Genomic DNA, 27261 nt, shown 5'->3' on the forward strand with positions numbered 1-27261 from the left:
TACGTAACACTTTGTTGTATTATCTAAGTGAGAATTAAGTGCAAATGGCAGAGAATAACATCTGCTGTCACAAAGGTACACAACATCCAGGGCTGTGTTTATATTTGATTTAATTTGATGAGCTGAACAGTGCCTTATCTTATTGAACTTTTAGGCAAATTATCATTGCACTGCACTGGTAATCCAGAGCGCCGGCTAGTGCTCTGAGTAATAAAAAGAAAAAGTGCTGGAAAACTCAGGTCTGGCAGTACCTGTGGAGAGAGAAACAGAGTTAACGTTTCAAGTTCAAACTCTTTTTCGGAGTTCTGTTCGAGTGTTGTTGGAGTTGAACTCATCCAGGCAAGTGGACAGCATTCCATCACACTCCTAACTTGTATCTTGTAGATGTGGACAGGCTTTTGGGGAGTCAGTTAGCATGCAGGAAGGCAAACGGCCTTCATTGCAAGGAGGTTGGAGTACAAGGATAAGGATACAGGGCTTTGGTGAGACCACACATGGGGTACTGTGGATAGTTTTGGTCTCCATATCTTGAGGATACACTTGCATTGGAAACAGTAAAGTGAAAGTTCACTAGTTTGGTCCCTGGGATGAGAAGGTTGTCCTATGATGAGAGGCTGAGGAAACTGCACCCATACTCTCTGGTGTTTAGAAGATTGAGAGGTGATTTCATTGAAATATACAAGATTCTGAAGGTGCTTAACAAAGTGGACACAGATAGGTAGCTTCCACTGGCTGGGGAGTCTAGAACACCTGGGCAGAGTCTCAGGACAAGGGGTCGATGATTTAGGACTAAGTGAGGAGAAATTTCTCCACTCAAAGGGTTGTGATTCTTTGGCCGTCTCTGCTCCAGAATTGTGGATACTCCATCATTGAACACATTTAAGACTGGGATAGACAGATTTTTGGTCTCTCCAGAGAATCAAAGGTTAGGGAGAGTGAATGGGAAAGTGGAGTTGAAACCCAATATCAGCCATGATCGTATTGAATAGTGGCACAGGCTCGACGGGCTGTATGATCTTGTCCTGCTCCTATTATGTTCTTGTGACATTGGTCTCTGGTCAGGTGAGCTGTGACAGTCTACTAGTGGAGCCAGCTTATGGTGATTATGATGCTGAGGTCTGAGAACCAATTTCCATCAATCCTTAGTCCGCTCGGTTTACTCAAATTTGCCCTAGAGTACAAGTGTCACCAGTAACAACTTGCATTGTATGACAGAATTTTACAGCATAGAAGGAAGTTATTGCACCCATCAGGTTTCTGCCACTTGTACTCTTTCTGATGACATTAAATTAAGGCGTCAGCCCTCTCAGGTGAATGTAAAAGATCCCATAGCACTATTCCAAAGAGAAGCATGGGACTTCTCCCCAGTATCCTGGCCAATATTTATTCTTAAATCAACATCACTGCAACAGATCTGTTCATTTGTCTTGCTATTTGTGGGAACCTGCTATATGCAAGTTAGCTGCCACACATCTTGCATTTCAACAGTGACTACACATCAAGAGTACTTCATTGGCTAAGTAGTTCTTTGGGAGGTTGTGAAAGACTTTAAAAATTAGAGTTTGTTCTTTATTTTCAATTTTATTCCTCTTTTACTTTAAATATTTTGGAATGTCAATGCTGGCTGCATCCATGTTGGACAGTTAACTCCTAAGTGCACACTGCTTTCTTATGTGAAGTAGTTAAATCTAAACAGTCTGTTTATCTTGTCCAAGAAATGTCACTTTGTATGCTGGTACTCATTTTAGTTTGGATTCTGATAGACTGAGCCAGCTTCCAATACTTGCATTGCTAAACCCAGCTCCTTCATCGCAGCAACAGAATCATACACTCTTAACTGGTACTGACCCAAGTAATCCAAATAAAAGATTAAAAATATAGTTTTTGTATTTTAAAAAAACTGCAGTCCTGTGACTTGCAAGCTAATAAATCTCAATAATTGACAGCAAAGCAACAGAGAAACGTATGATTGTAGTTTTATTCAGGATTTAAAAGTGTCATGTCTGGAATGAGAAACAAATGAGAAAACCCAGCATGTTAAGGCACCTCTCCCTTAAACAAATGAGAAAAGCAACAAGGAAAGAAGTTCACATATGGGAGTAGACATGACAAACTTGTATTTTTCCACTTAAAAACATTAAAAGCAAGGCTACAAAAATAACAAGTTGAATCCACCACATTGGTTTCATTATACATAAGCCAATTAACAAAGCCATTAGGTGGCATGTCAAACCCTTTCCAACTCAGGACAGTCCCCTGATGTCCAGATGGATGTCCAGCAACACACCAGAAATGTAATAAAAACAAGGAAACTACTTAAAAACCTGAGTTATTTTCCTGTCAGTTACTGTTGCATATTAGCAACACCTGATTTTTTAAAAATAAAATCCCTTTACCCTTCCTTTCATCTAGACACTGATTCTGACAAGTATGTGGCTCCAGACTATTCCCTTGATAACTCAGCTTAATAGCCACTCTTCATATGCAGGTCTAGAGACCAAGTCTGAGGTGGTCACTTGACATTGGAGGGTCTGAGGTGTGCATGTGTTCACAAGCACATTGTCCAGTAAGGATCACTGGATATCGCTCAGCAGTTGGGATCCTGGCTCATTTTTCGCTCTCCCTTGCACAGACATGGTGAGGATTGCTGCCCCAGCACAAACCAAGATAAATTCCGGAGTACTCTGTTGTGTAAGGGTTTAGTATTAGCCAGAAAGCACAGCGAATCATTGGGGCATCTATCCATAGCTGTGTAAGGAAAGCAGAGATGTTGGCTTCACAGCACAATAGGGATCAGTTGATAAATAGAAAATCCCAAGGCTCTGTGTCTTTGTCAAGACAAAATTTGGTCATTCTCAGATAAACTGTGAAAGAGCACCTCACTGACCCTTACTTGAGCAAGGTGGGGGTTGGGGGCGGGGGGGGTTAAAATCTGTAAGACAAGGCAAGTGTGTTACCCATATCCCATGCACACCCAACACCTGCCAGTTATTCACAATGCAGCAATGACGGGTGGAAGGAGGCAATGTGGTGGCAATTAATTAGATGTATCGAGAAAGGGGGGGGTGAGAGCAGAATAAAATTAAATTGTTAGTCTCCAGCTCATGAAAAGTTTTGGCCGAGATTGCAAAGGGTTTTTACAGACTGTTTCTCCAGTTGAATTACACAGGTTGCATTTCAAAAAAAAAAATTAAACCTACACAACTAATGAATATAACTTCCAGTTCTGTGCCAGTCAATCAGGTCTCTCCGAGATAATATTTTGCTATTTTGCAAAGCAGAAATGCTACATCTCAATGGGGTGTGCAATGCAAAAATGCCATCAGTAGTCCAAATTGATGTTGCCTCTGCTTTACATTTGTTGAAGAATGAACATACCAATCCAGGTGTGCTATAAGCAACCTCTATGCTAGTAATAGACCATCCAGCATAACAAATAGCAAGAACCCCTTTTAATCTAGTCCAGCACATGTACAGAATCTCAAAAAAGATCAAGTGTTACAATGACTGAGTCAGAAGGAAATGCTAGCAATTAAATTTTAGTGCAATTAATACAATTTGCAAATGGCTACAGGTACCCAAAAATATCTCATTCCCATTCTTGAGGTGAATTGGATTCTAGTGAAGTTCCTAGCTTGTTTGAGGATTTAAATAAACTCCAGTAAATAATGAGGCTATTATAATAAATAAAATTACAGGCAGAACATTGATACCAACCTGCCTGAATGTGTTTGCATTAACTTCTCTAAGAACTTTTAACAGGAGTTTGATGTATGGACGAGGATATGCACTCAGGGTGGGACTCTGATTATTTTAATGCTTTGGAATAGTTTAATATATATTTTAATTTTTGTTTTTTTTAAACATACGAGCAATGCACCTGAAATGACTTTCCGTATGGACAATAAAGTGAAATTGAATTGAAATGAATAACCTCAATGGTCCCATAGCTTTTGGTGGGATTGCACATGAACAGAAATAACCTAAATCAAACTCCCAAGAGTGAAAGAGAAAATGTAGCGCAAGGTGGCTCTGATTGTCATCTTAGATCATCTTTCACTTCTATGCTTCCTTCATCTCCTACTTCCAAGCCATTGGTATGATGGTTTGTATACCAGAAATGCTATTAACTTGGTTTCTTTTAAAAAAAACTTCAAATTGCACAATTTCTGGGTTAAAACCCCTTGAAGATAGAATTCATAAGATGACTCTAGCAGTGACGGACATTAGATCTGACTCAGCTCACACATCTAGAAAGACCCAATTGTTCTCCACTCTCCGTATCCAATTGCTTTCGATGCGATTTTCGCCTCAACTGACCTGCCCAGAGGTCTCTCTAATATGCTCAATGTTCAGTTTAAGCTGAGAATTATCTGCTTTGCAAGTACTATGAGGACACTGAGTGACTGGACTGTGGAAGAGGATTTTTGTGCAAGTTCCATTATTTTTTTAAAATTCAACCGATCTACAACCAAAAAGAATCTACTTTTTTTAATAAAAGCAGCACTGAATGAGAACAAAACACACCAAAACAATATTATATAAGAGCAACGGTAATTGTTCAATTATTTACAACTCATGAAAATGTACATACAACAACTATACAGACTGCAAAAAAAATCAATGTGTCTTTTGTTTAAAAAGAACAATTCCCAATGGAGGCTGGATTTTAACAATGTCTTTTTAACCTTCCTCTCGGTGCAGCTGCATTTCATAATTGAGGAGCAACTGTGGGGGAAAAGTATTGAGCCGACAGTCTTAAACGCTGGATCCCCTCAAACCTATCACCACTATGGTGTGGGGTCAATGAGCAAACTCTTGAGCTGAACCAGGGAGAAAGGTACAAGGAAGACTTTTTTAAAATATCCAATGCCTTACAAAAAAATGTATTAACATGCTTTTCTAAAATATTACATACATGTGCAATAATTCTCTTTTCTAAAAAAGGGAAGGGGGGGTGTTCTTAATCCCTGCCACATTGTATGTGCTGGCTTAAACAAAATAAAAATACTAAATTAGATTATTAGCAGTATAGAATGCCCGAAAAGTCCAGTGTGTAGTAGCACCCTTGTTTCCTTGTCCTGTTGAATTATTTCCCCTCCCTTCTTCCTTGTTGTTATTGACTCATGCAGGAGGGCACTAGAAATCCTTGAGTACTAACCCCCTCCCACCCCGCCAAATTTGGCTATTCTTCAAGTGCAAACTAGCGAGAGCTTTGGCAGGCTCCTCAATGATCCAGTCCAATATGCGCTTACCTGCAAGGAGTTACCATCTAGCAATCAGGAGTGGGAACCCTGCCTGATCTTCCTCCTTCATCCAGGGCACCGAAGGTAATTACAGTGCCTAAATTTTTATCCCGGCAGATGTTGGTTAAAGTAGCACAGGACATATTTCAAACTGTGGACCTTTCCTGCCTGTACAATACCAATTGGTGCATTAACCAAGAATCTACTAGTTATCAACTGTTATCAGGGAGGCACATTACTGTACGCATTATTGACCCTATCAACCAATAATGACATGCAGCACAAACAAATGCCAAGGCTCACAATGGTTTGACAGCAAATGAGCCAAAATGTTTATGCTTTTCAAAGCTTACTTATTCTCTCCAGTTCCTCCTGTGATAGACAGAAAACAGAAGCGAGGCAAGAATGGTAATACATGACAACAAGTATAGTTCAATCTGCTATGTTGAAGCATGACAACAGATTCAAGTGTTGTCCTTCAATAACTGGGTAACTGGTCAGTGCCAATATGCCAGGCCTGCTCTTCACTTTAATGTGGCGACAAATGTTTTCACTTTATGCCCTTCCCATGTTAAAACCCAAATACTAGCAAATAGCTACCAGAGCATATATTTAGATTGGATATTTTGGAGACTTATGAAAAATTTGCTAGGAAACTTAGTATGATTAAGAGTGTAGTTAACTAAGACAGTCCCACTGATCTGTTCATATACAAGGGCTTTGTAATAATGCTGACTTGAGACAAAGAATGTTACAAATAAAAACAGAGAAAGTGCCGCTCTCTAAGTAAAAACAAACCCTTCAACTCAGTCAGCACATTCCACCATGAAACATGACCATACTAAGCTGTCCAAATCAATTAAGACCCAATATAAAACACAAAAGTCTATTGCTTAATAATCAGGGAAAATACTAGAAATAAGGATTTTAATAAAAACCATAACAAATTATGATCTTCCCTGCCATCCTGCCTGTTGTATGCTATCAATCATGAGACTGAGAATGAGAAAATAAAATCGCTAAGAACTATAAGGCAACTTATAATGCCTAGGAGATAGAACTTAAAACAAATACATATTTGTACAGCTTGGTTGAGGAGGAAATTATTCCAAGTAGTGTTTTAAGTGTATTCTGATTTTTTTTCTTTTAAAAAGTCACATAATACTTTTATTCAATAATTAAACAGGAAGACAAATGTACACATATTGACTCAATCTAAACCAATGTTTTATACAGCAGTCGACGGTGGGACATTCTTCCCACAGGGACATGATTTGTAGTCCAGGACAAACCAATCCCTGATATTATATAAAGGGATACGTTTTCTCCCCCACAGAACTGTTGTGCCTTTTGGATGGAAAGTTAAAGGCCCCGTGTGCAACAATACGTTCCCTTCAACAAAGGCCTGCTTCAGTGAAAACAGCACTTTTTAATTTATAGAGAGAAAGAGAGACAAGAAACGGACTCTCACATGGAATTGGTCACAAAAAAGTCTTCTGCTGAAGTTGTTCCAGGAATCTCATTTTCCTACTGGAGAAACCAACAGCTAAAGGCTATGGAATTGACAGTGGACACAAAGGCAATGCAGAAAAAAACGGAGGTGGTTTGGGGCAGCTTCTCTCGGACCAAAGATCACATTGATCAAGAGCAACCTCCCATCAACATGTCCAAGCAAAGCCATCATAGTGCATGCAAAAACAAAAATAAAGGGGCAAAAGGCGGTGAGGAGGAGGAAGGGGAGGAGGGGAGTCCGATCCTAGTCTGTATACACAGACCCACGCTTTTCAGCTCCAGTAAAAGCTTACAGAAAAATACAGCCACTCCCAAGCACACAATTCCAGCAGCTCTTAAAAAGTCTTTTTGGCGCTGTGATTTCAAACCAGCCGCAGTATTGTATAAATCTGGAGGCGCAGAGACAGATATGATCAAGGGGAACCTCCATTTTGAGGATTTGTTAATTGATGAAAGCAGGATTTACATATGATACGGTTATCAAGTATTGATTTCTTTCCCCATGGCACCAGGTTCATCGAAAGTGTATTGAATATATTGTACACAACTGTCAATACAACACGGCTTCATGTACAGCACTCAGGAGATATGCTTCATCCCCATACTGTGTAGCTAGATTTCCATCTGTATCTGTACATGTTCTTAAGGCCGATGAAACCTACAGGAAAAGAAAAAAAATACAAGAGTGACCAACAGCTTTAGCTAAACACAATCCCCACTTATTTCTCCTTCAGTCAGTAAAATTAATTTCTGAATCAGGAAGTTGAGAGATCAAGCCCTACTTATGACATGAACACATCTACACTAACGTTTAAGTGCTGTACTGAGGGAGCTCTGGTGACATTAAAACCAAGGCCATGGTTGCTCTCTCAAATAGCTGTAAGAGGTCCAGGGTGATATTTCAAAGAAGAGCAAGAAAGTTTCCCCAGTGTCTAACCAACATTTATCCTTCGTTAAAAACAGATAATCTAGTCATTTTCCTTATTACTGCTTTTGGGATCTCACTGTGGTGGGCAAGAGTGCTTGCCTATCTTATAAACAATGACTACACTTCAAAAGCAATTGGCTGTGAATCTCTTTCAGAAGTCATGAGAATGTGGAAAGCACTATATAAATACAAGGTCTTTCTCCTCTCTTTAAGGCTGAATAGGTAAATGCACCACTCAGTCTGATTCTGAGCCACAGAAAACCAGAAGAACACAAGTTTGATCTAATGGTCTGCCATCTCTGTCAGGTTAGCACTCAAGGGAACAGTGATTGACCTTTTACTGCTGGCTGAGAAGCAGAATATTCAGTCATGATTTAAACTTATCGCAATCTGATGAACTGTCTGTTGAAAAGTACCTGTATGGATCAGTGTGGGACAGTGGAGGAATCAGATACAGTGGTGAAATCGGCAGGGGTCCATGTATACAGATCACTCAAATGTAGCAGTCAGGTACAAAAATAATTAAAAAGGCTAATGGAATGTTAGCCTTTATAACTAGCAAGCTGGAATATAAATCAGAATAAGTTCTGGCATAGCTACATAAAGCCCTGGTTAGACCAAATAGAGAGTACTGTGTAGAGAGTTTTGTGCACAGCTCCTTAGAAAGGATATATTAGCCTTGGAAGGAGTGCAGCGCAGATTCACCAGAATGTTACCAGAGCTCCAGGGGTAACATTATGAGGAGAGATTACATAAACTAGGCTGATATATGAAAGGTTGAGAAGTGACTTAATTGAGGTTTTTAAAATATTAAACGTATTTAACTATTGAAAGGAACTTTAGGTTTGAAAGGAGCTTTTTCCACTGACTGAGAAATCAAAGACAAAGCGACAGGATCTTAAAATCAGAGCCAGGTCATTCAGGAGAAAAGTTACAAAACATTTCTTCATCCAAAAGGTTGTAGAAGGCTGGAACTCTCTCCAACAAAGAGCAGTAGATACTTAATCAATTAGTAATTTTAAATCTGAGATTGACAGACTTTTGTTAGACAAAGGTATAAAAGGCCATGGAGCCAAGTCAGGAGAATTTATTTAACTTGCAGTTCAGTTATGAGCTCACTGAATGGTGGAACCGACATGAGGGACCAAATAACATCCTCCTGTTAACATGACAGTCCTCACTGAGGCTCACACTCACTTAGGTAAGGGGGAAGAGTGGCAGCTACCGTGGAACTGATATCACAGCAGGTGCCAACGCTCCCAGTGCAGTATGAATAATACATTAAAATGGTCTAACTGTAAAGAATGAAAAAGAAACAACTTATAAAAAATTGCAGGTTTCAGATCTAGGGGTCATTGCCTTAAATGGCTGACCTTAGAAATTCCTTCACTGAGAAGGTTGTCAATCTTTGGAATTCTCCATGGCAGAGGGCTATGGAATCATTGGTAAATTAACATGTCCAAAACTGAGAGTTTTTTTGTTAGGCAAGGGTTTTTTTTTTTATTCATTCAGGGGATGTGGGCACTGCATAGGTCAGCATTTAATGCCCATCTGTAAATGCCCTTGAGAAGATGGTGGTGAACCACCTTCTTGAACTGCTGTAGTCCATCTGGTGTAGGTATACCCACAGTGCTGTTAGGGAGTTCCAGGATTTTGACTCAGCAACAATGAAGGAACAGCAATATTGTTCCAAATCAGGATGGTGTGTGGATTGGAGAACTTGCCAGGTGGTGGTGTTCCCCTGTGCCTGCTGCCCTTGTTCTTCTAGGTGGCAGAGGTTGCAGGTTTGAAAGGTGCTGTCAAAGGCACCATGGTGAGTTGTTGCAATGCATCCTGTAGATGGTACACACTGCTGCCTGTGTGTCAGTGGTGGAGGGAATGAATGCTAAAAGTGGCAGATGGGGTGCTGATCAAGCAGGCTGCTTTGTCCCGGATGGTGTCGAGCTTCAAGTGTTGTATCTAGGCAAGTGGAGAGTATTCCATCACACTCCTGACTTGCGCCTTGCAGATGGCTAACAGGTTTTGGGGAGTCAGGAGGAGAGTCACTCACTGCAGATTCCCAGCCTCTGCTCTTGCAGCCAAAGTATTTATTTGGCTGGTCAATGGTGATCCCCAGGATGTTGATAGTGGGGAATTCAGCAATGGTAATGCCATCAAGGGAAAATGGTTAGATTCTCTTTTGTTGGACATGGCCATTGCCTGACACTTGTGGGGCCTTAGATGGTAAGAAAGGCTGAGGTAAAAGGGCAGGTGTTGCATCTTCCAGTTCCAAACAGGAATCATATTGGACTCAAAATGTTAACTTGCCACTTATCAACCCAAGTCTGTCTATTGTCCAGGTTTTGCAGCTTAAGGGCACAGATTGCTTCAGTATCTGAGTTGCTGCAAATGATAAACATTGTGCAAATCATCAGTGAACATGCCCATTTCTGACCTTATGATGGAGGAAAGGTCATTGATGAAGCAGCTGAACATAGTTTGGCCTAGGACACTACCATGAGGAACTCATGCAGTGCTGTCCTGGGACTGAGATAACTGATCTCCAACAACCACAACCGTCTTCCTTTGTGCCAGGTGTGCCTCCACCAGTGAAGAGTTTCCACCGCAGACCCCCAACCTGATTCCCACAGTGCCACATTTAGCATGGTGGTAGTGCCACACAACACAATGGAGGGTATCCTCAATGAGAAGACAGGACTATGTCTCTACAAGGACTGTGCGGTGGTCACTCTTACCCAATACTACCATGGACAGATGCATCTGCAACAAGTAGATTGGTGAGGATGTCAAGTGGGTTTTCCCTCTTGTTGATTCCCTCATCATCTTCTCCAGACCCAGTATAGCAGCCATGTCCTTTGGGACTTGGCCAGTTCGGTTAGTAGTAGTGCTACCAAGCTACACTTGGTGATGGAAATTGAAGCCCCCACTCACTCTGTGCCCTTGCTACCTTCAGTACTTCTTCCAATTAGTGCTCAACAGAGGAGAACTGATTCAACAGCTGAGGGATGGGAGTTGGGTATGTGGTAATCAGCAGGAAACTTCCTTGCCCACGTTTGACCTGATGCCATTAGACTTCATGGGGTCCTGAGTCAATGTTGAGCAGACCCAGAGCAATTCCCTCCTGGCAGTATACCACGGTGCTGCCACCTCCAGTGGGTCTATCTTACTGGTGGGGCAGGACATACCCAGGAATGGTGATGGTGTCTGGGTTATGGAGCAAATGAGGGTAGAAGAAATTAAGATACAGACCAGCCATGATCTAACTGATCTATAGCATAGGCTCAAGGGGCTGAATGATCTACTACTATTCCTATGGCCCTCCCCAGAGCAGCCTTCCATGCATAGTGGAATGGCAGTAAAACTCAACAGTTAATGCTGAGGAGTGGAAAAAATAACTTCCTGGCTCAGGGGCAAGTTGTAGCACTTATGGTGTCACCATATTGGAGATTAGACCATAAGACACAGGAGCAGAAATTAGGCCATTCGGCCCATTGAATCTGCTCCGCCATTCAATCATGGCTGATAAGTTTCTCAACCCCATTCTCCCGCCTTCTCCCCGTAACCTTTGATCCCCTTACCAATCAAGAACCTATCTATCTCGGTCTTAAATACACTCAATGACCTGGTCTCCACAGCCTTCTGTGGCAATGAATTCCATAGATTCACCACTCTCTGGCTAAAGAAGTTTCTCCTCATCTCTGTTCTAAAAGGTCTTCCTTTTACTCTGAGGCTGTGCCCTCGGGTCCTAGTCTCTCCTACTAATGGAAACACCTTCCCCATGTCCACTCTATCCAGGCCTTTCAGCATTCTGTAAGTTTCAATCAGATACCCCCTCATCCTTCTAAACTCCATCGAGTATAGACCCAGAGTCCTCAAACGTTCCTCGTATGTTATGTCTTTCATTCCTGGGATCATTCTTGTGAACCTCCTCTGAACCCTCTCCAGGGCCAGCACATCCTTCCTGAGATACCGGGCCCAAAATTGCTCACAATATTCTAAATGTGTTCTGACCAGAGCCTTATAAAGCCTCAGCAGCACATCCCTGCTTTTATATTCTAGTCCTCTCAAAATAAATGCCAACATTGCATTTGCCTTCCTAACTACTGACTCAACCTGCAAATTAACCTTAAGAGAATCCTGGACTAGGACTCCCAAGTCCCTTTGCACTCCAGATTTCTGAATTCTCTCCCTATTTAGAAAATAGTCTATGCCTCTATTCTTCTTACCAAAGTGCATGACATCTCACTTCCCCACGTTGTATTCCATCTGCCACTTCTTTGCCCATTCTCCTAACCTGTCTAAATCCTTCTGCAGCCTCCCCACCTCCACAATACTACCGGTTCCTCCACCTATCTTTGTATCATCTGCAAACTTAGCTAGACTGCCTCAGTTCTTTCATCTAGATCATTAATGTATAAAGTGAAAAGTTGTGGTCCCAACACTGAGCCTTGCGGAACTGCACTAGTCACCGGCCGCCATCCTGAGAAGGACCCCCTTATCCCCACTCTCTGCCTCCTGCCAGACATCTTCTATCCATGCTAGTACCTTGCTTCTAACACCATGGGCTCTTATCTTATTGAGCAGCCTCCTGTGCGGCACCTTGTCAAAGGCCTTCTGGAAGTCCAAGTAGATAACATCCATTGGCTCTCCTTTGTCTAACCTGCTCGTTACCTCCTCAAAGAATTTTAACAGATTTGTCAAGCATGACCTCCCCTTGATGAAACCATGCTGACTTTGCTTTATTTTACCATGTACTTCCAAATATTCTGAAATCTCATCCTTAATAATGGACTCTAAAATCTTACCAACGACTGAGGTCAGGCTAATCGGCCTGTAATTTCCTGTCTTTTGCCTCACTCTCTTCTTAAACAGGGAGGTTACATTAGCCAGTCCTCTGGGACCCTCCCTGACTCCAGTGATTCCTGAAAGATCACCACTAATGCCTCCACTATCTCTTCAGCTATCTCTGGGATATAATCCATCCAGTCCAGGTGATTTATCCACCTTCAGACCTTTCAGTTTTCCGAGCATCTTCTCCTTGGTAATGGCCACCATACTCACCTCTGCCCCCCAACTCTCTTGAACTGTGGGGATGTTACTCGTGTCTTCCACCGTGAAGACTGACGCAAAGTACCTATTCAGTTCCTCCGCCATTTCTTTGTTCTCCACTACTATTTCTCCAGCATCATTTTCCAGTGGCTCAATGTCCACTTTTGCCTCTCGCTTACCCTTTATATATCTAAAAAGAATTCTTGCAATCTTCTTTTATATTACTGGCTAGTTTACCCTCATATTTAATCTTCTCCCTCCTTATTTCTTTTTTAGTTGTCCTTTGTTGGTCTTTGTAGGCTTCCCAATCCCCTGCTTTTCCCACTGCTCTTCACCGCATTGTATGCTTTCTCTTTAGCTTTTATGCTGTCCCTGACTTCCCTTGTCAGCCATGGTTGCCTCGTCCTCCCTTTAGTATGCTTCTTCTTCCTAGGGATGAATTTTTGCTGTGTCTCCCAAATTACTCCGAGAAACTCCTGCCATTGCTGTTCACTGTGTTTCTGCTAGGCTCATCTCCCAGTCAATTCTGGCCAGCTCCTCCCTCATGCCTCTGTAGTTGCCTTTATTCAACTGTAATACTGTTACATCTGATTCCAGCTTTTTCCTCTGAAATTGCAGGGTAAATTCTATCATATTATGGTCACTTCCTGAAGGGTTCCTTCACCTTAAGCTCTCTTATCAAATCTGCCTCATCACACGTCACCAAATCTAGAATTGCCTGTTCCCTAGTGGGCTCCACCACAAGCTGCTCCAAAAAGCCATCTCGCAGACATTCCACAAATTCCTTTTCTTGGGATCCAGTACCAACCTGATTTTCTCAGTCTACCTGCATATTGAAATCCCCCATGATCACTGTAACCTTGCCTTTCTTACACACCTTTTCTATCTCCTTGTGTATCTTGTGCCCCACATCCTGACTACTGTTCAGAGGCCTGTACATAACTCCCATTATGGTTTTTTTACCTTTGCGGTTCCTCACCTCTACCCACACAGATTCTACATCATCTGACCCTATGTTGTTTCTTGCTATCGATTTAATTTAATTTCTTACTGACAAAGTAACCCCATCCCCTCTGCCAACCTGCCTATCTTTTCGATAGGATATATATCCTTGGACATGTAGCTTCCAGTCCTGATCCCCTTGCAGCCATGTCTCCGTGATGCCCACCACATCAAACCTGCCAATTTCAATCTGCGCTACAAGCCACATTTACCTTATTTCGTATACAGCATGCATTCAGATATAACACCTTCAGTCCTTTATTTCCCGTCCCCCTTCTCATTGTCGTCCCTTTATCTGATGTGCTTGAAGTTAGATTCCTTGCCCTTTCCAAACACTCTGTCCTACTTTGTGTTCTGGAGACTTTAATAGCCTCTCCTAGGCTCGCCTTTCTTTTCAGTTTCCCTGAAGTTGAATCCACCCCCCACCCTTGCAAACCTGCTGCTTTGTTTCCCATTAGTCATACTTCTTGGAGTTTTACCCTTCCCTTCTCCCCCACTTTCTAGTTTAAAGTCCTGTTGACCACCTTATTTACCCTTTTCGTTAGAACTTTGGTCCCAGATCGGTTCAGGTGGAGACCGTCCCAATGGTACAGATCCCTCCGGTTCCAATACTGATGCCAGTGCCCCACGAAATGGAACCCCTCTTTCCCACACCACTCCTTTAGCCACGTGTTTACTTCCCTTATTCTCACGTCCCTATGCCAATTTGTACGTGGCTCGGGTAGTAATCCGATTAAACACGAATGCTTCTTGATCTTTAAGGCTTAGTAGCACATGGAGCAGTGCAATCACTATTCAACAATGCCTTGCCATCCACCCTGAGGCACTAGGATATCAACTTTACAAAGCTAATGGATGCACAAAGCCAACCATTGCTACTATAAAGTAATAACGGAGTTCATTTTGAGAGTTAAAATACTAGATTTTACCTTGTATACATTCTGCTTTCTTCATGCACCTCCATCTCTGTACTTTTGAATTCATTTAGCTCTTTTCGTATTGCTGCCTGGAAGGGTACAGCAGAGAAGGGTTTTGAAATAAATATTTATTTGCATTATGAATCACTGGATCAAAAAAGGTGGCACCGCAATTGTTCACTTCAACAATTTAGTCAGTCAGTACTGCACTGGCATCTGCATGCACTCTAGCAAAGGTCTCCCGCTAATATGTGGAGCTGATACTGAAAGGATAGATTACCTATTGTGTCGGGTCTTCCTTAAGTTTAAGTGATCTGCATCCTTCATGTACAGTAAGCGTTTGACTAGCTTGATGAAATGATGGGGCAATTTCTTGACCCAAAAGAAAATGGGAAGTCAACTGATAAAAAGATTTCATGTTTCCAAAGGATGACCATCAGAATAGAGGTCTTTAAAATTATGAAAGGATTTGAGGGGGTCGACTTACAGAAGATATTTGTACTTGCGGGAAGACCAAAACTAGGAGCCTTAAATACAAGATATTTGCTAATAAGTCCAATAGGGAATTTCAGAGAAACTTCTTTACTCAGAGTGGTTAGAATGTGGGATTAGCTATCACAAGGAGTAGTTGAGGCAATTAACATAAATGTTTTTAAGGGAAGGCAAGGGTGAAAGGAATAAATGGTTCGATGAAAAGGGTTGGGATGAAGCACCCCACTTCATTGAGAGCATAAACAAATTGGGCCGAATCCTGTGTTTCCCTAAATTCTATGTAACTTTATTCATTACCCCACCCTCAAACTCCATTTGGGAAAACTTCTGGCTCAAGGGTTACCTTTATTTAGAAGTGCTTGGTATATTGGTACCATAAGTTACAAGAAAAGTAATTCACTTTAGTACCACTTCTTGCACAATGTCCTTAACTCATTATTTCAAGTAGTACCTACCGACACCACCAGCAACAGACCTGAAATTATCAGTCCTTCAGTCTGGTGTAACAGCACAAAGAACTCTCACTGGATCAGAGTGAAGCTCAGAGAGACAAATGCATAATTGCACTGCTAGTTTTTTTTCCCCAATTTCAACAGATAACCCCGTTAGGAATAGTAAGGTGGCCGTGACTCATGGAACTTTGAGCGTTGCGAGCAAAAATCTCGAATGAAATGTTAAGAGAAGGCATGATGCCAACATGTGTGCAAAAGGCATTAATAATTCTTCAGTATGAGCAGACGGAGTGCGAAAAAAGCTTGAAGTGATAAGGAATTGCCGACCCTCCAAAGCCAGCCTGACCCCTCAAGCATGTGAAATGTCTGGACAGCAATAAGAAGATTATGTCAGTGTTCACATGCACAAGAAGCGAAAGTTAACTATTGGCAAACTAAGTACCAAACTGCATAAAAAATAGAGCACACTGAGGAACTGTAAATAGTCTTGATGAAACATGCAAGGACATAGTTTATGAATCCCTGATGTTTGATATTTGTGAGCACAAAGGTGGCTATTTCTTTAGTGTATACGTTGGGTTTCTATAAATTTAGTAAAGAATATTGATTAGATGAATCCAGCTTGAGTCTATGAGTTGCAGTAGGAGGAGGAGGTTTGTCTTATTAACATCCATTACACTTCACACAAATCCAAGTGACAGTAGTTGATATCAATCGTAGTTAATGTGTTATTGGAGGAAAGTAGTCGATTATAAGCAGGCAAGACCACAACCAACTCATAGCTAGAGACAAAGCCTTCCCCACCTTGTCTGCTGGTGTTAATTTAGTCCATGGTTTATCTGCACGTCGATCATAGTCATGGGCATCCGTTACTTCAACATACTCGTGGAAGCGCAGGATTTTTCTAGCTTGAAGCTCTGCTACTGTGGGTCTTTGACTAAGCTAAAGTAATCAGAGATCACAGTTACAAAACAATTTATATTTGCCTTGAAGGCCCTTAGTAATTTGAAAAATGTTTTTCTATCATGCAACATTTGCCAATGTAATTTTCTCCAAAATTGTTCTATTCAGTATTAGAGTGAAACTGATACAAACATTCTTAGAAATGCACAAGGAAGGAACGGGATGAGGAGAGCCAGCCCTACACAAAATTCAGTGCAAGATAACAGTACCTTTCTAAATGCTGCTCTATCAATTTAAACTCAACTCAAATTAGATATACAAGGGCCAGACACAGCCTGGAGGGTCAGGACACAGACTCCCAAAACAGACTTTCATACAACCAATTACAAACTGTCTACTTCAGTACCTTTCTGGTAAGTCGTCTCTTGATCTCTCGTTTTTCTGCCTCATGTTGTTCCTCATCTTTATCTGTAGAGGTAAAAACGTATGGTTATTTTTGTCAGTATAATACGTGAGCTGGTGAGGTTAGTAGTCAACATTTTTGTTTCAGTATATTGATTGACAGCACGATACCAATCCAAGAAAACACTGCTGTCTATGTGCAGGGCCTAAAGTCCTTCTCCTGAACCCGTGTAGAATTATCTTCAATGTTAAAATAGCAGGTTTCAGGATAGAATATTAATGCAAACATACATACAAAACACTGCTCAGAGGGCACAGCCTGAATAAACGAACTGTAATTAGCCGTTCCAAATCAAAACTTGTAACTTGATTTTAGCTTTTATACCGAAGTAATGAAAACGTAATACTGGTTAAAAAAATACAGTAAGTTATCCTACAACAAGTAACAACTTGCTTTTATAAAGCATTACTTACATGTAGGAAGAATCTCAAGCGCGCTTTGCAATAAGGAAAAGAGGGACATGGTGGACATCATGCATGGGGGAAGATGAGGCGCTAGATTATGGAAGCAAAAGTACAATCAAAAGGTGATGATTTTTGGAATGAGAGATGGTAAGGAAGATGAAACTGGATACTGTGTGCCACAGGGCAAGAGAATGGTGTCTAAATCTGGCTAAGACAAACACCCCATAACATATTTTGTGGTTGGCTTTACAAAATATATTGGTGTTTAACGTTCAACAATTATGCAAATATCTGAGTCTGTAGTTTCATTAATGGGGTCTACTTGCCATCCCTCAATGTGTCTCCAACAGCAGTCCACTTCAATATGAGCATGTCAAGAATGCAAAATAATCAGTGATGGGTAAAACCACGTCAATTTCCTTCCCACTACAATGTGAACTAAATTAGCATCTGAGGATAAAAGGCATACTAACTTTTAAGGATATTCCTTTGCTCCAGCTCTTCCGCAGTTGGCCTTTGACTCAGACGTCTGATAAAATGAAGAGGATAAATTATTTCAGGTGACAATGCTGTCTGAAGCAAGTTTCAGTTTCTAAGCAGTAGCTTCTTCCCAACACTTGAACATGATTTAGGATGTGGTATTGTCAAACCAAGTAGCACATATGCTGAATTTGCCCCTTTACTGAAACTTGTGCCACTGTGTTTAGTTGTAGTATCAAGAAATGTCATTGTATCCTGCCCAAGGCTGACTAGTGTGTATGGCTATGGTACACACTGGTCCTTGCATGGCATCTGTAATTTACTGACCTATGTATATCACTCTTACCTGCCATGCATTTATCTTTCTGGATGCAATGTGTAGGAGAAATAGCAATATTTGAGGGAGTGGAGTCGTGACATGCCCTGAATGGCACTGAAATGTTGGAAAACATTCTCCAGGCACCTAATGTACAACCAGTGTAGGGGTATTGTTGAGATGTCAACCAGCTGCTAGCAATGAAGCAGAACACTGTAGCATGCATTGGTCACAAAGCACCTACCCAAATGGCATAGCTGTTAAAAAGATTTGGAGGCACAACCAAAACCCACCAAACACCAAATGACAGTAAACACAGGAGCGCATGCATTGATTGGCACTCTCTGGGATCAGTCTCAAAGGTCATCCTCAACCCACATCATCAAAAAGAGTTGCATTTGATAAAGCATCTTTCATGGCCTTAGGACTGCATTACCTGTAAAGTGTTTTCGGAAATACTTTTGACGTGCAGTCACAATTGTAGTGTAAGAAAACACAACAGCTAATTTGTGTTCAGTGAGCTCTCACAAGAGTCAGACAATCTGTTTTTTTTAAAATGACGTTGGTTGAGGGATAAATACAGGTTAAGACATAAATATAGGTTAAGTGCTAAGAATGGCCCTGCTTTTCTTCAAATAGTGCCATGGAATCTTATATTTCTACTCAAGAGAGAAAACAGGAACTTGGTCTAATGTCTCATCCAAAAGATGCCACATCTGATAGGGTAGTGGTGCCTCAGTACTTCACTGAAGTGTCAGCCTAAATATTTTGTGCCCAAGTCTCTGATATAGGACTTGAACCCACAGCCATTTCACTTGGAGACAACAGTGCTAGCAACCAAACCATGGTTGATACACGATTAGGCAGTGAATTTTGATTATTACCATTAAGTCCTGTGTCTACTATACCAGTGTATATGCAACATATATTAACAAGCAAATAACAATTTTAAGTTAAATATTCAAAGCAATGTTGTCTGTAGGATTGAGAAATCTACTATCCATTTTCAGGATGCCCTACCTGATGAGCGCTGTTCCAATCTGCTGTCGAATCTCCAGTCTTTCCTGATCAGACTGACGAGGTAGGATGTTCTTCTCTATAAGTTCCTGCTTTGTAGGTCTGTTGCGTAGTTTAAGGGCCAAAGTATCTTTTCGCTTTACCTTATTGGCCAATGAACCTATGTAAGATTTTGGAAAAGATTTTACAGAACAGGAAATAAAATACTTTAATAAAAGCAAAATACTGCAGATGCTGGAAATCTGAAACAAAAACAGAAAATGCTGGAAGATCTCAGCAGGTCTAACAGCATCTGTGGAGAGAAAAACAGAGTTAAAGCTTTGAGTCCGTATGACTCCTCTTCACAGCTCTGAAGAGTCAAACCGATTCAAAACATTAACTCTGTTTTTCTTTCCACAGATGTTGTTCACTCTGTTTTTCTCTCTACAGGTGCTGTTAGGCTTGCTGAGTTTTCCAGCATTTTCTGCTTTTTTTTAAATGAAATACTTTACTTTTTCTTCCAAATGACAAAAGCACTTTGTAGCTACACACTGCACCTCATTTTTAATCTTTGTGGAAAGGGGTGAAATTAAATTCCAATCAAATGACAGAAAGTACATTGTAAATGTACTGAGAGCTAATATCTGCACTGGGATAATTAATAAAGTTTCTGTAGGTTATAGAAGGAGGGACCATGAAAAACTGATCTCTAGAACTAGTGCTCATAATAGACAAGATTGCTGCAATCTGATTTGGACATATGCAACTGTGGCTTTCAATCCTTCTTAATGAACAATAGATTAACAGATGAGCTGCAAACAGCATCATCCTCAAGGCAATATTACTTAAATGCACATATTTTAAGTTAATGAATGTAAACACATACTGGGTTGATCATCTTCCTCATCCTCATCGTAGTCATCCTTGTATAGGACTGGACCATCGTCATCTGAGTCGCTCACGTCTTCATCCTGTCTCACGAGTTCTGGAATGATGACAACCGATGAAACTAGTGCCGGGTAATCTTGTTTCTCAGGCCTTTGCTCTTCTTCCTCCTCCTCCTCTTCCTCATCCTCCGTGTTCTCATCATCAGAAGGGCTGGGTAATAAGGTAATATGAAAGGGGGTTACTTATTTAATGAAAGTATCAGCAAAGTCTATCTGCGGGAAACATTACGCTCTGCACGATATCAAAATGCACAGACGACTCAAGATTATTAAACAAAAGCAAAACCTGAGCATTTTCAGCATTTTGTTTTTATTCCAAGAATATTGAGCATGGTTAACTGTGAACTGCGAGTGACTTCAGGGAGCCAAGGATAGATTAGTAGATTGGGCGTAGAGGATCAGATGACAATTAACGCAGAGAAATATGAAGAATCCATCTTGGGATGAAGAATATTGTGCAGACTACACTAAATGGTGAAAAGTTAGAAAGAAAAGAATTATGAGGAATTTTAATAGGCTGGATATGATGGGAAGGGGCTATTAATGGAGGAGGGTCAATAACTAGCGAACTCAGATTTAAGATAATTCACGAAAGAATCTGAGGCATGCTAAGAATTTTTTAATGCAATGAATTATGATGACCTGGAATGCACTGCCTGAAAGGGTAATGGAAACAGATTCAATAGCAACTTTGAAATGGGAATTGGCTAATAGTTGAAAAAGCAGAAATATGCAGGGCTATGGGGAAAGAGGTGAGTGGGATTCATTGGATAGCTCTTTCAAAGGTACGATGGGCCAAGTGCCCTCGTTTTATGATGTATTATCCTAAGAGCAGCAAGACCAATAAGTTTTAAGAGCAAGGACAAATTGATAACACTGTTAGGTTTTATAAACAGAAGATACAGAGCACATAAGTGGGGTGTTAAATTTATACAAATTGTTGGTTAGACTGCAGTTAGAATGTTGTGTTCAGTTCTGTTCACCCAACTTTAGGATGGAGTAAGCGGAGATTCATCAAGGTGGTAGCATGGGAGAGAACAGACAAGAGAAACTTTGACTATCGTCAATAAAACAGAGAATGTTAAGATGAGATCTGATGGGAGGTGCTCAAAATTGTGCATTTTGATAACATAATTGGGGTAAAGCCACTTCCAGTGATCAAAGAACTGGTAACTGAAGGACATAACTTTAAAATTGGCTACCTTAGAATGGAGGGAGAGGTTAGGAGGCTTTAAAAAAAATACAGCAGGCTGGTAGGGAATTTCCTGCCCAGAACAATGAAGGGAGCAGATACCATAACACTATTTGACATTTTTCTTTAAGGGTATGGCGGCTAAGTGGGTAGTCTGTCAGAGATCTGCTGCAGGTGGAATGAGCTGACTGGATCCCTTCTCTGCTGTCTCGACTCTGTTAAAGGTTGTACTATGAAAATGCTCCCAATTCAAGGTGCAAACTTTGTTTCGCTCTCTACAGATACTGCCTGACCAGCTAAGTATTTCCAGCATTTTCTGTTTCTATTTCTAGTTCATGCTTAGTCGGGTGTACAGATTTTAGTCAGGGCAGTGCTACAGAATGTGCAAATGGTCCTAGGGGCTCTGGGCTTGAACTTAAAATCAATTGATAACTGGAATTTAATTCAATTGGAATATAAAGCTAGTCTCAGTAATGGTGGCCATGAAATTATCATTGAATGTCATAAAAACCTAATAACCTTTAGAAAAGGAAGTGTGTCACTATTACTCCGTCAGGTCTACATGTGACTTCAGATCCACAGGAACGTGGTTGGTTCTGTCAAAGATGGTAGCATGGTGGTAATGTCACTGGACAAGTAATCCAGAGGCCCAGGCTAATGCTCTGGCAATGGCTAATGGCCAATGGCCCAGGCTGGCTCTGGAGACACAGGTATATAACCTGTCAAGGCTTACACACATAAGGACAACCAGCATGATGCACAGAACCACACCCTAACATGAGTTAGTGCCTTCAGGTAGAGGGAAGAGAAGAGGAAACAGAGAAACCCAAAAACAATTATTTTTCATGCTGCATGAGCTGGTCTTAGCAGGTGCAGTGGCAGGTGATGTAAAGCAGGCACTGGACAACCCCAAACCTAGGGAGGAGACTATCAGCCAAGGCTCTCATTTCCAAATGCCATTCAGCATTCACTGTACAAACATTTAGTATCAGGTGAAGATAGAGTCTGGCAAGGCTGAAGTCTAACACCACCTGGGTCAAAAAACCTTCTAAGTCTGAGCATCGAGGCTGGAATATAAATATGCCATTTGAATGGGAGGCTTGAGGGTGAATGACAATCAGGCAGTGACACCCTAGCAAGGAGACAATGCATTCTGGGGTGGGAGAAAAGGAACTGAGGAAATTTTGCAAGAAAATCACAAAAAACATGCATTAGGAATAAAAACAGAAAGGAATAGAAATGCACAGGGTCTAACATGCAAAGATAGGTTTGCATGCCAGTGGGAATCAGAATTCTATTTTTTCTAAAAAGGACTTCCACGCAAGTTGGTCAAAAATTAGGAGAATTTTAAATATATCTTAAGGAATTCTGATACATCACCCCCCGCTGAGGATTCCCCTTAAAATGTTAACCTATCTTTTGTGTTAATGATGCTCATAGAACTTAAGCACAAACACAGATATTCCTTCTGCTAATCATTATTAGTATATGCACAATTATATCCACAAGATGCACAGTTTTTTTTACCTATAAGGACTTTTAAACTTCTATAACACTGAACATTTCACCTCTGCCTTCGGGTATTTTCTCTCACTCCAACTAAGGTCCAGCCATGCACTTGTGACATGCCAATCAACTTAATCTAGTTTTCCACAGTTTGCCACATTCTGATAAACTCAGGCCAGATTACAAAACTCACCCAACCTCAATATAAAAATGATTATCTGGGTTAATTAGAACAAATGAACAAAGGTTATAGATACACCAGCACTCCCTGAAATTTGGATATAAGTGCAATGAAAGGTAATTACATAGAATGTACAGCACAAACACGTCCACATTGTGTTTATGCTCTATATGAGCTTCCTCATCCTCCTCTTCAACTAACCATCTCAGGCTAACCTATTCTATTCTCCCTCATGTGTTTAACTTCTTTTTTGCTATTCATTGCTATTCACCTTAACTATTTCACATGATAGAGACCCCATTTTAAGCACTCCAGTTTTCTATTGTTTACTACATGCTTTAAACTCCGGTTTGGAGCGAGGTAATGTGCAGGATGTACCACAGTGGGATTAGTGTTTAATGGCGATCATATGAAAAGAATCAATGGCACTACTCAAACAAGAGCAGGGAGTCCTGGCCAACATTCTTCCCTCAACAAATACTACTATAAAAAGGTTAAAGCAGACATTAGCTTCATTGCTATTTCTGCGATCTTCCTGCGTGCAAAGTGGCTACATTTATCCTCCATAACAACAGTGACTACACTGCTTTGTTGGCTGTGAAGCCAACCCTGTGACACTCTTAAGGTGTCAAAAGATCTATGTAAAAGCAAATACTTTATTAGTCAGCTAGGAGCACTGCTGTCAGAATCCAGTTCCTGATGGCCATGGACCCACCGCACAAGACAGCCCTCAACTTGACACCAATTAGCGGTCACACTCGGAGAGGCAAAAGGATGGCTTGTGTGGGAATGGCTCATTGAAGTGTGGCGGGGTATTTTTTTGAGGTTGGTTCTGTGATACATTCATTAAAAGTGAGTTTGGGTGTGCATGGATTCTGACACTGGGTGCCCAAGAAAAAGAGAGTTCCATTACCCAACACTAACATCCCTTACCTCAAGGTGCACAAAACTGAAATCACAGCCATTTGAAATGACACATATACTTACCATTTTAACTTCTCCAAGGTGACTTGCAAAGCCCGGCTCTTATTAGCATCATCAAAGGCAGTCTCAAAAAGCAAAGACTTTGCCGTATTTGAACCATCAGCTACAGTGACGACCGGTCGAGGGCTACACAATGCTTGCTGGATCATTATGTGCAAAGGAACTTGAGATTGGCGCGTCGGAAGGAGCTCAGGACAGTCATCAGATGAAGGATGAGGCTGTTGATCAGGTTCTTTCTCATTTTGCACATTGGCATGACAGATTGTCAATACAGGGGGATTAGCTTTGACTGGAGGCCTTGGTGGGAGGGACTGACGAGGAGCAGGTTCTGGAGCAGAAGGTGGGCGCGAAGGCAATGCTGGCGATGATGTAGGTGCATGTGCTGATGTCGATACTTGCATTGGCAGCTGCGGTCTCTCCTTGTTCTCGCATACATTCTGGGTAGTGTTGTTTGGCTCAGCCACAGGCAGGTTGAAGTTTATCCTCCTGTGGGACCCTGGTGGCGAATGCTTACCTGGCACAACTAGGCCAGGGGTCATGATGTGACTAAGTTCTGCTGAAACACAATTTTGCAAATTGAGTCAGCGTTTTGAAACTTGCCTGTTTTAAGAATTGTACCACTATTCATTGCTTAGTAACATAAACTTCATCCCGAGAAGATAAGGGTATCGTGAGATCTTGTGTGTTAAACAAGCACCAAGGCAACCATTTTGCGATGGTTAGCTGGACAGAATAAAATATCCTATGGCAGGTAGTTGTGGTCAAAATATGAAAATATTAAATATGGCATTATGCCTTGAACATAAACCATGCTCAGTATAAGGATGAACATTCCTTTCTTAAATCTTTTCCATTTAAGACTGTCTTGGAAGAAAACAGGTTAACTTTCAATCAGCTGCACCATCATGCCTTAAGCTTTTACATTAATACGAGATACACACATATATATACATATATATATATAGACAGAAGATTTATGACATCAGAAGGGCAACAAATTAGTAATACTGCATCAAGATTTTCAGGAGTGAGTAATGCTGCTATATATGGACACAGGACAACAGGGAAAGGTTACAGGACAAGTTCAAAAGCATTTGTTACAATATTAGCCTTACTGTGTGCAGGCAATGAACAATTATTGTGATAAGTGTAAGCTATTTAATCCCTTTACTCTGTTCCACCATTCAATTAGATGATGGCTGATCTGTGTCTCAACTCTATTTATGTGACTATCTTTCATACCCCAAGATATTTTTACCTGAAAAAAAACTCACCAATCTCAGTCTTGAAGAATTTAATTGACCCCTTTTTGAAGAAGCAACTTCCTGATTTCAACTAATCTTTGTATGGAATAGTGGTTTCACTTATAAGTGGCCTAGGTCTAATTTTAAGGTTAATCCCTTTTGTTCTGCATCTCTAATCAGAGAAAATAATGTCTCTATACGCACCCCATCAAATCACTTAATCATTTTAAATAACTCCACCATATGTCCTTAAACCTGAAGTTTATCCACCCTGTCCTCATAACTTAACACTTTAAACTCCAGTGTCATTCTGGTGAACCTGTGTTGCATATAAAACAGTAACTACACTTCAAAAAATAATTAATTGGCTATGAAAATAATTAATTAGCTATGAAGTGCTTTAGAAGTCCTGAGATCATGAAATGTACTATGCAAATGCAAGTCATTCGTTTACCCTTTCCAATGCCAATATATATTTCCTGCCATTTGGTGCACAAAACTAAGTTCAAATAGGATCTGACCAAAGCTGTGTACAACTGAAGCATCACTTCCTCAATTGTGGATTCCAATCCCTCTGAGATAAAGGCCAATATTCCATTAAACTTTTCTGATTGCTTTTTGTACCTGTGAATTAGTTTTTCGTGATCTATATACATGGATTCTTAAATCCATTAGCTTCTCCACAGTTCCTATTCCCTCACCATTTAAAAAAAATCCAATTTAACTTTCTCATATCCAAAGTATATGAACTTTAACTTCCCCACAAGCAACATCTGTAATTGCTTTCCATTTTGATGTCAAATTTTGTTGCTTATTTTGTAAAGTATGCCATGCAGTGGTATATAAAGACTTACCAAACAAAGGATTGCTATTCCGGTTGGGTTTTGGAGGTGGAATTGGGGGTTGTTTGGCAGGAGTGGTGGTAGTGGTGGTGGTGGTATTTGTAGCTGCAGCCAAAGAGTCAGTGGTATTGGTGATAGTGGTGGAACAGGAAGTGGAAAAACAGGAAATAATGGAAGAGACGTCCTTGGCAGTAGTCAAGTTGGCTCCAGGATCTTTCATTTGCCCCTCGCCTGCTTCCAGAGTGGGAGCTGACAGTGGTCTTTTAGGAGGAAGTAATGCCTGTTTCTGGTCACGCATGGGCTCCATTTCTGACAAAGGACGCTTATCTGCAGGCTCTGCTGAGAAACATTAGAAGAAGATGTGCATCAGATAGAGGAGGCACAAAACTGAAAAATGATATGACAGATGACAAGTACATTTTTAAAAAATGGTTATTTATAAAGCAGTAGAAAACAGGAATATACACTGTCTTAAAATGGATGATGTCCAGTTTTAGCTTTTTATGCAGATGATCCAATTCCAAGATAGCCTTCTCCATTCCTTGAAAATAGGTTACACGATGCAGCCATCATTAGTGCATTGGAAGATAACCAAATAAGATAGAGAGAGTGAATGCAATGCCTGCATACCTTGACAAGTTAATTAAGTTAAAAGGGAACCAAAGCATTAAACTGTGAGAGGTAGAGGGAAAGGGCAGAAAAATAAGGTTAAACAGCTCCAATATAGCTAGCACCAGCAGGTGCACAATGAGTTGAATGGCCTGCTCTTGTACAGTAAATTTGGTTTTACTGTTATTTAGTGAATTGTCAAACTAAAAAAGTTAATAAGACACAAGTTGTGATAAATTATACTTAAAATACAATATGCAATCCTATTGTATTAGGCTGTATTGATGCTGCTCGAATACGTGTAGCAGCAGACCAATCACTCAAATTCAAATATTTATTTAACTTTACATCATGAAGCTTGAAAAAAAAATGCATCTGGGTGAGATAAGTTTAACGGGTCATGCAGTAATGAGGAAATTTACTAGGCTTTAACTTAAGTTTGAAAAAGTTAATTTCCAAATACTGCACGTCAGTGGTATTTGTATTGTACAAAGGTTAGACAAGCTCTTTCATTTGCTTACCGTTCTACACATGTAAAATAACAAAGATGGGTGGTTTATTTACTAAATTAGAACAGTTTAAACCTGATGAAACAA

The 27261-nt window shown here is 40.7% G+C and overlaps 1 protein-coding gene across 10 annotated transcripts in view; it reads right to left on the minus strand.

Annotated features, from left to right (window-relative positions):
• Positions 1 to 1960: 1960 nt before the first annotated feature.
• phactr4b (phosphatase and actin regulator 4b) overlaps positions 1961 to 27261 on the minus strand; it is a 188259-nt gene continuing 162958 nt past the window's right edge. For 7 of the 10 annotated variants that reach the window (XM_041212742.1, XM_041212743.1, XM_041212744.1 and 4 more), the window contains 9 exons: positions 26069 to 26395; positions 23974 to 24526; positions 20047 to 20258; positions 19185 to 19341; positions 17842 to 17897; positions 16908 to 16969; positions 16403 to 16540; positions 14667 to 14743; positions 1961 to 7416 (listed from right to left, as the gene is read on the minus strand). In XM_041212742.1, the coding sequence (XP_041068676.1) occupies positions 7401 to 7416; positions 14667 to 14743; positions 16403 to 16540; positions 16908 to 16969; positions 17842 to 17897; positions 19185 to 19341; positions 20047 to 20258; positions 23974 to 24526; positions 26069 to 26395 (1598 nt within the window). In that variant the 3' untranslated portion in view covers positions 1961 to 7400. The remainder of the gene's footprint in view (positions 7417 to 14666; positions 14744 to 16402; positions 16541 to 16907; positions 16970 to 17841; positions 17898 to 19184; positions 19342 to 20046; positions 20259 to 23973; positions 24527 to 26068; positions 26396 to 27261) is intronic. The other 3 variants (XM_041212741.1, XM_041212739.1, XM_041212738.1) reach the window with 3 other exon arrangements.

Source organism: Carcharodon carcharias, chromosome 19 (assembly GCF_017639515.1).
Source record: "Carcharodon carcharias isolate sCarCar2 chromosome 19, sCarCar2.pri, whole genome shotgun sequence".
Classification (NCBI taxonomy): domain Eukaryota; kingdom Metazoa; phylum Chordata; class Chondrichthyes; order Lamniformes; family Lamnidae; genus Carcharodon; species Carcharodon carcharias.